Source organism: Petaurus breviceps, unplaced genomic scaffold (genome assembly GCF_028583685.1).
Source record: "Petaurus breviceps papuanus isolate PSGF00001 unplaced genomic scaffold, PetGlider_PUasm1.0 126, whole genome shotgun sequence".
Taxonomy (NCBI): domain Eukaryota; kingdom Metazoa; phylum Chordata; class Mammalia; order Diprotodontia; family Petauridae; genus Petaurus; species Petaurus breviceps.
The window spans coordinates 1523706-1536394 of record NW_027185655.1 but is presented as its reverse complement, the minus strand read 5'-3'; the positions used below and the strand labels follow the sequence as shown (position 1 = coordinate 1536394).

The following is a 12689-nucleotide window of genomic DNA, read 5'->3' as shown; positions in this document are numbered from 1 at the left end:
CCCCCCCAAGCGGCGGCTCCGGGGGTCTCTCCGCCCCGCCGCACTCACCATCTTGATGGCCACCTCCAGCCCCGTGTGGACCGACTCGGCCCTGTAGACACCCGCGAAAGAACCCTTCCCAAGGAGGCCTCCCACTCGGAAATCCTAGAAAAGAGGCGCTGGGTTAGAGGGGGCGCCGCGGGGGGCCGGGGGGGGGGGCGCGGGCGCCGCGGGGGGCCGGGGGCTCACCTCGATGGCCGCGCCGTCCCCGGGGCAGGCCATGGCGCCGCGGACCGCGCTGCTGCGACTGCACTCCCAGCTCCCTGGGATGCACCCCCGAGCGGACCCAGGGCCCGGCCCACTCCCGCCGCAGCTGCCGCCCAGGAAACCGCCGTCCCCAGGGACGGGCCCAGGGCGGCAGCTGCGGCGGGAGTCCCGGGAGACTCGGACCCCCGCGCCGGTCCCTCCCAGGGAGCTGGGAGTGCAGTCGCCCCCCCCCCCGCCGCCCCGCCCGGGCCCCCCCCCCGCCCGCCCCCGGGCCCGGGGGGGGCGCCCGGCCCCCCCCCCCCCCGCCCCTCGGGTGTGGTCTGGCCCGCCCTGTCCCCCCCGCCCCTCGCCTGAAGCCGCCCTCCCCCCCCGCCCCCCACGAAGTGCCCTCTCCCAAGGGCCCGCCCAGGCCTCGGACTCTGCCCACCCGGCTCTTGCAACCGCTCCCCTCCCCGGCTCTCACCTCTATCTTGTCCCCGATGTAAGCCGCCATGTTTCTGAGCTGTCACCGCCGTCAGCTGGGCTCGCTCCTTCCCGCAGTCCCGCGGAAGCGGCGCTCCAGGCAGCCGGCCGCCTTCGGCGTCCATCAGGCTCGGCTCTCTAGGCCGCCGCTCCGCGTGGCGGCGGCGGCGGCGGCCGCACGGCCACCTCCGAGGTCCCGCCAGGAGCAGGGCGGCACAGCCATAGAACCATTTTGAAAAATTCCGCCCGTTGTCGTCAAAGCGAGGGTGGGCGCGTGCGCGCTGACGTCATCGTGCGCGGGGCCATGGCCCTGGAGCGCATGCGCGCGGCGTCTCCTGGCCGACACGCTCCGGCCCCGGACACCGCGGGAGGAGCTTCCCCGTGGGCTTTCCGGCGCGGCCCGGGCCGGATCGCCAACGCCGCGAGGGTGGGCGTGTATTGACCGAGCTGGACCCGGAGGCGCTTAGTGCGCGTGCAGTGACGGAGCGCGGGAGGAGGAGGCGGGGAGGGGGAGTGAGGGCCCCGCCCCCCTGGGGCCTCCACGCCCGAGAGCGGGCCCGCCGGGCGTGGTGCTGCAGGAAGCGGCTCCCCGTGAGAGGGGCCCACCAGAGCCGATGAAGCCTAGAGCGGCTGTGCGCGTGGGCTTGGGCGCCTTCCTGTCTGCACGCGCCGGACGTCTCAGACCCCGGTCCCACCGGGGCCCCTCACTGCCGAAGGCCCCGCGCTTCAGGCCGGAAAGGCCCGTGGGGGGAGAACGTGATCTCGCCCGTCTTCCTCTGCCGCCGCGCAGGCTCTCATTTCGGTCGTCACTTGTCTCATAAACTGAACTCGAAAATATTCAACTTATGACTTTTTCAGAACAAAGGTCTTGGAAAATGAGTCTTTGCTACCTATGATCTGCTTTTTCTCTCAATGTTAGTAAGTATAAATCCTTTCCTAGAAAGACGTCAGAAAGGAATCCGGATACAAAAGCATTTCTGCGCGTAGTGCAGCTTTGGTAAAGGGCGTGTCTTGTGAGACTGAGAAATGAAAGAGAATTGACTGCCCCAGACCCCCCTTTTTATGCGGGATCGACGAAGGCTTCCTTCTGCATGAACACAGCGCGGTGGGCGGCGCTCATCTGGGCCACCGGAGAAACCGCCGTTTGGGAGCATGCTCGTGAGCTGCAACGGAGTGTACATATTAATCCACTGGTGAAATCCGTAGTGGCGCGGTGGCCAAGGCCTTGACAAGCATGCAGAGGAGACTGGGACGTGGCGGCAACTTCAGGGAGTGGCATGAGCCGAGCGACACTTTCGGCAAAGCCAAAGGAGAAACTCTACACGGCTGCATGAACTCACCGGAGGAGGGGAGGCGAGCAGCCATCAGGCCCCAGAGAGGAAGAAGTGGAACGAGGAATTTTTAGTCAGAAGAATTTAAGGACCAGCGCTAATGATTTCTTGAGAAAGCCTAGCTCCAAAATGGATGTTTGGCTTAGCACCTGGACTCTATGGTGACTACCGAATGAAGCCCTAGATGTCTTTGGAAAGGAAGCATCTCAGCTCAGGGCAGGAGGTGTGCTTGGGAGCAGCACGAAGGGGACAAGAGAGGAAATGAGCTTTCCAGTGTAGTTAAGGTATAGGGAAGGAGGAAGAGTTAAAGACGCAGCCCTAGAAAGTGCCCTTACCCAAAAGAAGCAACACCCAATTCTGTTTCTTCCATCACAGCTGGTGTGTGTGTGTGCTGTTATGCTTTTGAGGAACTTATTTGTGGGGCTTTCCTTTCAACAATACACACCAAGACACTTCATCCAGTAATGAATCCCTAGTGATGAACCTCTTTGAACTTGGTGTGCCTGGTCCCTGAGTGAAAGACTATTTCTGGTTACCCAGCATGGAGACTTTCCAGCTTGCTAATATCTGCCAGTGCTTGTATTCTAGAACAGTCTTCAAAAATCGATGGCCATTTCCACATCATGGCAAAAGATTAGTGTAAAATTTAAAAGGGTTAGCTGTCGTGCTGCATAACATAGGAAAACAATATAGGCATATCCAACAGGGAGTCATGGTTGGCTGGAAGGCCTTAAAGAAATGGAGTCACTCAACACATTCCACTCTCCCTTGGCAGGACTCCAACTTAAATCAATGGCCACGAAGACCATTATTAAAAGATAAACCAAAAAAGTGATTTTTCTTCTACAGGAATCTGTTTCAAAAGCTAACAACCTTCTCAGTTTTCCCATCTGCCCTACCAAGCAGTTTATTTCCATTTTTTATTGTGTCTTCACTGAAAATGGAAATAACCAATCACTATTCTCTTAGGTGCAGCCCAACAAAGTGGACATATACCACCAATATGGCTACTGGAAAAGTCCCTTCTCAGCCTCAGAGCCCTCCCTTGGGAAAATGGGCATCATACATACACTACTTCCTTTGGGGATGAACTAGTCATTTTGAAAGAATGACAAACCTTAACGTTTTTGTAAATGTTCAGTTGTAATTATTTCTACTACAATTTTACATCTGTAGTGTGTGTGGCTGGGGAGGGGGGGAGGAGGCAGGGAGAGATCCCATCAAGTTGAAGTCAAAGTTAACAATGCTGGTCTATTAAGGCCTCTGGTAAACAATGGCTACTAAAGTGGTATATAAAGTCTCATACTGACTAGGGCTTCTGAGAAGGAAATTAAACTTTGATCTAGTTTTTTTAATTAACAGAAAACTACTCACTAGTTTTGATCAACTTATGTTCTGTTGATGACAATTATACACTATAAAGCCCAGAAAATTATTAAATGCTAAAATAAAATTTTACACTTTCAACTTCCTAGTTTTAAACAGAAGAAAAAAAACAACAGGTAAAGGAAGCACTGAAACAGCAAATTAAATGCTGGGAATTGACTGATTATGACAGCTCCATGATGAAAATTGATAAGCATGTCCAAAGAACGTGAGAAGTTGCTAACTGGTCCAGTAGTTTTGGAATGAAGGCTGACCCAGAAACCAGATACTAATTGGCATCAGAGAACTCATTACTTTTTGCAGTAAGAGTCAATAGCAAACTCTCCTTTTGGACTTAGCCCTAAGTTTTAAACACACCATGTTAGCAGAGAGAGAATTTTTATTAATTTGGGGGGTGGGTCCTTTTATGAATTTATGAAAAGTTTTTTATACTTAAGGTCCATTCTGTATTTATATCACGACTTCAAGACTTAAAAAAAAAAATTACTGATCGAATTAGTAACATACACACTTGGAAATTAAACCAAACAAGTACACAACTTATGTAACTTAAAAGAAATGACAGATGTTTTAAGATGGAATGACTAGATAAGCAGTAGCAGAATAGAAAGCTAAATGTTTTGCATTAAAAACGCTAAAATACTAAAAGTCATTATAATTAATTTTCATGCTTTAAGATATCTGACATCACTACAGGTATCCCTCCTCTCTTGAGGTTAACCTAGTGGTCAAACTTCTAGTGATGGGAGTTTTCTGGACTTGGTGAAGACTGAGAAGAGGGGCAGATGTCATCTATCCCCAGGCCCAAATGGTAGTACCTGACAGGGCTTGATGATATACGTAACTCCCAGGAAGTGATAAATAGCTATTTTTTACATACTTTGATGAAATGTACTTAAGAAGACAGGGCTTAGGAAGGAAAATACTATCCACATCCAGGTAGAGAACTCAGAATACAGATCGAAGCATGGTTTTTTTATTTTATTCTTTCTCATGGTTTTATTTCCTTTTGATCTGCTTCTTTTTCCACAACTGTGACAAATATGGAAATGTTTTTACATGGCAGCATATATATAAACTATTTCAAACTACCTACCATTCTCAGAAGAGGGTAGGGAATGGAGGGAGAAAAATCTGGAACTCAAAAATCTTGTAAAATTGATGGCAAAACATTTTCTTAATATGTATATTTAAAGAAAAAAAAGGTAGGACATTGTTCCCCAGGCCTCCAAAGACATGCCAAGTACTGGATTCAGAGTCCTACTACTGGACAAGTTGCCTTCTCTGGGCCTCACACACCCTTGTTTGCAAAGTGAGATCTGAAGCCAGAGAACCTACTCAGCCCATTTCAGCTCTAAAGATACGGCTGCATGAAAGTAAAATGTCAGATTTTTTGAGTTTGGGATCCCACATCTAAAGAAGTTCCAAGAGGCAAAAAGAAAATGGCCACAGGATTATAAAAAATAGCTGGGGAGGTAACAGGGCCATTTCATGATTTCCAGTGCAAAGAAAAGGTTATTTAAAACAAGGTGACCAGCTCCTTTTCCATCTTCCCTTAGCATTAACCACCCATCAACTAAAGAGGAGGTACTCCCACTGAGACAGGGTAAACAGCCACGACCCTGTGGTTTCACAAAGAGCAAGCTAGATTGGAGAGCCATGCCCATTCTTGGCATGAACAGACGGACCCTAAATGCCACACTCAAATCTGTTAGTCACATAATTTACTATTTAAAAAAATGTAATAGATGTATGTATAAGAAGCACTCCAAAATCATATTTGGTGGTTGTATCCTCGCTAATTCAAACAACAATTTATTGTAAGCACAACAGTTTGTTAACAGGATATTATCATTATGGAGATGGCTTACGATAATCAGTCCTGAAGTACAGCCATAACCCTATAGTTTACACACAAACAAAAACAAGAGGAACGCACAGATGAATGGCGAATGCTCTCAGAACAGACAGGAAACAGGACTGGGCAGGTGGAGCGTGATATCTACTATGCACATCAATGTTTAGTAGCTCGCTATCCCATTCGGATACTAACCAAACATTTAAGGATTTTTAAATTATTTTAATAAACCCAAAGTTTAAGGATTTTATGCTCATCCTTTTAGTTTTTAGAAGCATTGTAGTCAAGTTTTATTTCTGCCAGTATCTTTATTGAAAAAATATTAAATAAATAGCCTCATATGGACTAGAGTACATTTACCATCAAAATCCTCCCAACAAACCTGGTACCTGGATTCTGTCAGAAATAACGGCATGTGTACCTTTCATAGTAAGGTTAATTATAGAAAAATGACATGTCAAGTGGGCAAGATTAATGGTCCACGTACTGGTTACTCTCCATTATAACTAATTACATGAGTGCTTAACAGTGTGTACATTCTCACTCTTGTGAGTTACAGACACTAATAAACACCTTGGCAAGTTGTGCCACCAAGCTTTCCACGGGAAGGATCTTATTCAACACAAGGCTCTCCAACAAATACACAGATAGCGCCTCGGGAACTTCAGCGAGTTGTCACGCTCATAAGACCATTCTCACCAAGGGCTTTCAAACTGGATGTCTTCTTGCTTCTTACACAATGCAGGCGAGGCTATCAGAATGCTTTCCACATCTACCCTCCTAAATGGCTGGGTGACTCATATTCCAAAAAGAACCAAGAGAAACACTGATGTCTTCCTTTTCCACAGGGAAAAAAAACACGTGAGTAGATATTAAGCTGCCAGAAAGAATAGGACAATTGTAATTGCAGTTAACAATGTAAACACCCCCCCCCCCCCATAAGTAACTTGTGATGCTTATTTAAAAAAAATTTATTTTTCTCTTGTGGTTGGTCATAAGGAAAAATGATGAATGTCAATTATTTGGAAAAATGTTTTCCAAGTTCATTTATATCCGTCTCTGTTTCTAATAAATTTCTGCCTTCTATATTCTAGGTTGTAAAACAACTCTTCAATTTAATAAAGGAAAAAAAATTTAACTAATAAACCCCTTTACAGAAGCAAAAACAAGTTTTAAATATGCAGTTTCTTAGGGATTATGGAAACAATCAGGATTTACAATACCTATGCAGAAGAAATGCAAGAGTAATTTTAAGTGACTACTTGAGTTTTGACTTCTACATTACATTTTTTTTTTAGTAAAAAAACAAAAACCCAAACCTGGGACATTGGTTCTTTTACGTAATATAGAAAGTTTATTCCTCTCAGATCAGAGCAACTTTTAAAGCATTTAAAGATCAGACTGTGAAAGAACCCTTCCCACCCCCCCAATATCTATTACTTATCTTAGTACATTTTAGCAACACACTGGGACACAAAGATTATTTTTATAAGGGAGAATATGAGCAAAAAGCAACAGCAGAAACCTGAGGAAAAGATGAATGGAAAAGGAGTTAGAAAGAAAAATGTGATACTAAGGCAAAGTAAATTATTCATGAGAGTAACTGGATATTAGAGCACATTACCCTAGTGTCTGGGGAAAAAAAAAGGAAACTGGAAAGAATAAAAGCAAAAAAAAAAATGTGGACAGACTTTAAAAAAAAAAAACACAAGCAAACTTCTTTAAAAATGAAAATCCTAGAGTCTGGAAGGACTAAAAAGAAGCTATTTATTACAAAAGAAAAAAAATATAATGGAATAAATAAATGGTATTTCCATTTCTAAGGAGCACAATGGAATTTGAGAATCCACGGAACTACCGTTTAGATATAATAGGATCTTTTTGAAGGACAAGTGGCTTGTGAAAGAACAGGAAAAAGATATTATACAAATACTCTTTTTCTCCTGGACTGGCCATCTGATTAGTTGGTATAATAGTGAAGTTGAAATAATCAAAGTACATAAGACTTCCAAGGTATACTGACAACCTCACCTTTTACTCTTTGGGCTTTTAGTAGAAATCCGTCAAAATCCTTCTTTTAAAACTCTGGTGAGCCAATGAAAATCCTATTTATATTTAGACTTGTCAAATGTCTACAAATTGCCATTACTGACCCACATGCATACAGATTCCTTTTATAAACTGATGGTAAAACATGTTTTCCTCCTACCACACTTCATCAAGTTGCCTGCTGCAGCTTTTCTACAATCATGTGATGTCCGCAGATGTGCCCATAATTTGAAGCCAGCAATGTCATTTCAGAAAGAATATTATTTAGGCATTATGAAACCAGAGTTTCAAAGGCAGGAAACTTATTTCTACTCTAAATATGTAAAGAAAAACTTTATCTGAAGTTACTTTACGTGGAAATTTGTAGTGAAATAACTAAGGCAGGTCTATATTTCCCTTTATTTTACTGCCCTAATTTTTTTGTGAAAAAGTTTTTCTTGGAAATTTTTTAGTACTGCGGTTATTATTTTGTACATTAGATTAGAAAGAACTATTGTAGAATGAATCCTCAACCCAGTTGTTGGCCAGAAAGGAATTTAATTTAATTTCTGAAATTTACCATGTGTTTTATAAGCAATTTTCTAAATTATAATTACGACAAAACTGTAATGTAATCAGAGAAGGCAAAATGCATTAGAACTGAAATTCTTGTAGAGGTTTTAAAAATCACTTTAAAAAGTGATCACTGATTTAAACTGCATCAACTCATCAAAGCTAAGAAACAAAAACATTCTGGAAAGTCCAATGATTAAAAATTATAAGGGCTTGAAAAACCTAACATCTATGCATCTACCTAGTTAAATGCCACAGAACCAAATTTCATAAACATTGAATTTTTAAAACTACAAATAACTTCAAACATAAGGTATTAGCATACAGTTTCTGCTAAAAATCAGAGAAGCTTACACCTTTTCCTATTAATTTCATAAAATGTTCAAAATCTATTCTACCACAATATAACATAATGGCTTTAATATTTGTAGTCTGAGCAGAATTGTAACTGTATATACCCTGACTATAACTACATAAATACATGTGTGTACACAAGTAATTCCAAATACACAAAACAAGAAAAACAAGCAAAGCCAAAGATAGAGGAACCCCAGACAGACACAGAAAGGGGTGTAAAGCAAATTCATTTTTGTTTACTGTCTATTAATATTCATTTGGTTCTACTTTATAAAACATTATGGGTTTTATATAAGGATTTATTCCTTACATGCAAGGAAACATGTATAGACATGTTAAATTTATCATAAAAAATATACAACTATTTGTCAACTACCAATGCTAGCAATAAGATAAGCTCAGAACAAATTCTAATAGGATAATAAGATGTAGGCCTTTGAAATAATTTAAACTGATTGGAAAAAGCATACTTACAAATAGAATGGCCATGTCTGAAAAGAACTAAACAGAAATAACAGAAGTCTATACGATTATCTGACCGTCTTTGAATAGGTTCTCTTGAGTGCTTTAATGCCTTATAGTACTGATAACTGGGTCCCTAGGGTTTTCTAATACAACATTTTCCGCCCCTAGAGGTTTGATCCCTCATAAATTAAACATTGTCTTTCTCCAGGGGATGTTCCCTTAATCATCTATATTAAAATTAACCCAGAATGCCATCACGTCTGTATTCCTTTATGGAACATTAATAAAGCTTCTTAGGATCCTCTCAAGGACTATGCCAATGAATAATTTTAATACAGAATACTGTTTTGTGGAGAAAACAATGAACCCATTGCATAGCCCTTACAATTTTCCTTTAAACAAACCAAAGGAAAATCATCAGCCTGCTCTTCCTTACAGAAAGGTCCTATCCTTCGCTTCTGAACACTGACTGCTGCTCACACTGCCCCATTCTCCATGCCACCTATTTGGGGGTTCTCATGCATAGACTCCTGGTCTACTACTCCATTTGGCTCCGTGCTCTTCCCATTCCCAACTCCTTAATAATCGCTAGGGGGAACTGGCTACCAGTTGGGATTTTTTTTAAAGCCAAATAACCCAAATTATGGTTTTCTCATTATTCTAGTTTTTAAATTTCCTAGACTGACTACTTTTTAAGTTTTAATTAGAAGATTTTGCTATGCAGCTTTTTTTTACTAAACAATTTATATCTTTTAAATAGCAGATTCATCTTTATTTTGACAGTATTCTCTAGCACAGAGTACAGAAATAAAAAAGCACACTAGATTATTTGTCTTGAACTACATATGGACCTATCTTACTATGTGTTACAAATATCTCTATATTACGGACAATTTAAATAAGAAAGAAATCCAAAAACATCTTACTAAATAGTTTCTAAGTGCCAATAAAGTTTTAGGAAAAGGGTTCATATAATATACTTTTGGGTTAAAAACAAAAGTCCTAGTGACTGGTGGTATAGTGTAGTGCTCCGTCATCCTCCAGAAAGCTAGGAAAATCGATTTTACATACAACTTAATGCATTCTTAATTAATAACAGTGACTTATCTCTGTCTCAGTCTTTACTCAGAGGTCCAGAATTATTCCATATAAAGGTTACAGGCTAAGATGGTAACGATATCTATATATGGCATGTGTGTGTATACATAGTGTACACGCATGCAACACACACACACCTGCCCTTCCTATACATATAAGGATATGCACATGCAACCACATACAAATGACACAGATGTTTGCTGGCCTGGCAGTTTTGATGATTTTTTTGAAGACTAAACTATCCATGCTCCAGTGGTCAATGTCCTTCAGGTGCTACCACACACAACCCTTACATTCAAACCAAAACAAATGGAGAATACAGGTGATCCTGTCTGTTTCAGATACAGTTCTATAGAAGTTATACTTAAATCACATTAAAGATTAAAACGAGATAGTTTGAAAGATGGAAGAAATTCTGAGATGTCAACACCTCAGTCTGTGTGGACTTAATAGTAAAAGAAAGTCTGAGTAAAAAATCCCCACATAAAACATCATGGCTACCATACACACTTCTTTTAGCCCAGTCTTCAACTGTCACAATAAAATATCCCTATTCTAGAGAACTAATTTTGAGAAACACTGAATATCTCCAAAGACACTGTGCTCAGAACTTTTGATTTGCATAGGTATAGGAAAAAAAAAAACAAATTTTAAACACAGACATATCGCCCTAATATAAACATCTACAATTACCTCAAAGAGCTGAAATTTTTTTCTATGCTTTTCCTATGGTTTTAAAATCATTTCAACATATGTGCACATGGCATTTGGCGGCTTAGGCTTTGGGTACTGAGCCACTAGGAGTAAGTCAGATGGCTAAAAGCACAGAGAAGTTCATGGAAATACTATATTGGTAACTCAGAGCCGCCTTCACAACTAATTTAAAATAGAAACCTCAAATTGGAAAGCCCAGTTTTGAATGGATCACATAATGGCAGAAATGATAAAGAAAGCTTAGTCTTGCCAGTTTGTATTATGTGACAGCCTCTACTACACACAAGTCACAAGATTTTCCAAAGACTGTAACAGAGGGGCTTCCTTGTGCTCGGAAGTGTGACAATGTGAACCGTACATTAATGATGGGTGGGTAACGGGTGGAGTCAAGTGGGCTATACTGCTTCTCCCTCACCTGGAAACAGAAGCTGGATAAACATTTAAAAAAACCTAAGTACCATTTAAACCTAAAGAACATTGCCAAGACCAGAGCAGCAAGCCTGACAAAAGCTAGCAATGCTTTTTTTCTCTTAGCTAGGAAGTGATTTTCTCTGGTAAGTCATTAAGCTAACATTTTAGCAGCGGTAGCAGCTTGTCTTCAGCCAACGCAGATCATCTCTAGCAAAGGAAAGGGAAAGGCAAAACAGAGAGCATAAAAACAAAGCTGGGTTTTTGGTAAAAGGAAATCTATTGCTGGTGTCACCACAACTCAAAATTGTGTTTTCGAAATTCATGTTTTTGTTCATCTGTGTGACAAGAAAACCTTGAATACATCAATGAGATGGATTCGTTTGTCAGCTAACCCTTATTCCTTTTAATATTTAAATTATAACAATACAATAACTAGAAAAAGGTCAGTGCTTCAATGGCTTTAAACCATTTCAATCCCAATCCCTGCCCCCCCCAATAATGATGCAATTAAATCTACACTTGCGCATCAGTAGTGCAATACAGTGTCCTTTCCTGAATAAAGGAGCTGAGGTTTATCCACAAGAGAAGCTTTAAATAAGGTAGATTGTTGCCTTCTATCAATTCTGCAAGTCTGATACAAGAACACGGGGAAAGCTTAAACTGACTCATACAATCTATTCAGCTAAAGCTTCACCTAAGCAGCATTAATCATTGGAAATGAACATCAGAGGTGCACTCGATATAAAACACTTTTCAAAACTACTTCAAAGAACAAATGACAAAAATGGCTAAGAAAAACGGAACATCTGTTGGGTGTGCCAGATGCAGAAAAGAATGGGCCCTGCGGTTACTTGCACTGTCTGAACACATGACGGAGACCCTGACGCCTTAGTCCACTTCCATCTCTCCAGCAGAAGGTTTAGTATGCGGGGAGCTCTCCTTGGCTGCGTCAGGCTTACTTTCCGTCCCACTCTGTCCATTCATTGGTCCATTGTGTTCACCATTCGCTTTCGCTTGGTCTTCAGACACCTCCACTTTGGGTTTGGCCTTGTGAATGATGGGGTTGCAAAAATTATCCAGCTCCTAATGGCATCAAAGAGAAATTATTTTACTTAATATTGAATATATTGCTAAAATGACCACATCACGTTTGATGCTCTTCTGTGGACACCTGTCTGCTTTTTCCTCCTCAATCTTTCCTCTACGTATTCATTACGAGATGATGTGAAACTGGCCTGTGGACCAAGGTTAGATAGTTCTGTTTTCATTATGTTTCCTCTCAATCCCAGTGCCTATTACATTATTAAAGGTTACAATAACATAGTTTAGTTCTCAGGCATGGAATAATTTTAAAATTCTGAACATTAATACCCAATAAAGTGTGTGTAGCTTTCATATACATGGCAGAATACAGAAAACAAGTGGACACAGAACTGAGGCGCTCCACTCTTACGTATGTAATAACCTCAACATGTCCCTTTCCTCCTAGTCTGACCCTTCTAGGGCTTTCTCCCTGTTCTTTTCTTCTTCTCTGTGACCTGATCCCTACCCCAACAACCTGATCACCTCCCCTGCCAACTGAAGGAAAAAACCAAACCAGACCTTGGGCATGATATGATCTATGTCCTTGTGACAACATTTATAATCAGGAGGCAGAATGGCACAATTTAAAGGGCCAGAGAGCCTGGCTTCAAAACCTAGCTTGGACGCTCTCGCAACCACTGAATGGCCCTTGCTCCTCAGCAAGTGGCCAGTCACTT

General features: G+C 42.0%; 2 protein-coding genes across 4 annotated transcripts in view; both read right to left on the bottom strand.

The window, feature by feature from the left end:
- Positions 1 to 975, bottom strand: part of PLK4 (polo like kinase 4) — a 20800-nt gene extending 19825 nt beyond the window's left edge. The window contains exons 1-2 of one of the 2 annotated variants that reach the window (XM_069091152.1): positions 710 to 975; positions 49 to 144 (exon numbers count right to left, since the gene is read on the bottom strand). In XM_069091152.1, coding sequence (XP_068947253.1) covers positions 49 to 144; positions 710 to 739 — 126 coding nt within the window. In that variant the 5' untranslated portion in view covers positions 740 to 975. Of the gene's footprint in view, positions 1 to 48; positions 145 to 228; positions 380 to 709 lie in introns of those variants that run through there. The other variant, XM_069091143.1, reaches the window with a different exon arrangement.
- Positions 976 to 5204: 4229 nt separating this feature from the next.
- The window catches only part of HSPA4L (heat shock protein family A (Hsp70) member 4 like), a 55784-nt gene continuing 48299 nt past the window's right edge, over positions 5205 to 12689 (bottom strand). For both annotated transcript variants that reach the window (XM_069091128.1, XM_069091117.1), the window contains exon 19: positions 5205 to 12012. In XM_069091128.1, coding sequence (XP_068947229.1) covers positions 11818 to 12012 — 195 coding nt within the window. In that variant the 3' untranslated portion in view covers positions 5205 to 11817. The remainder of the gene's footprint in view (positions 12013 to 12689) is intronic.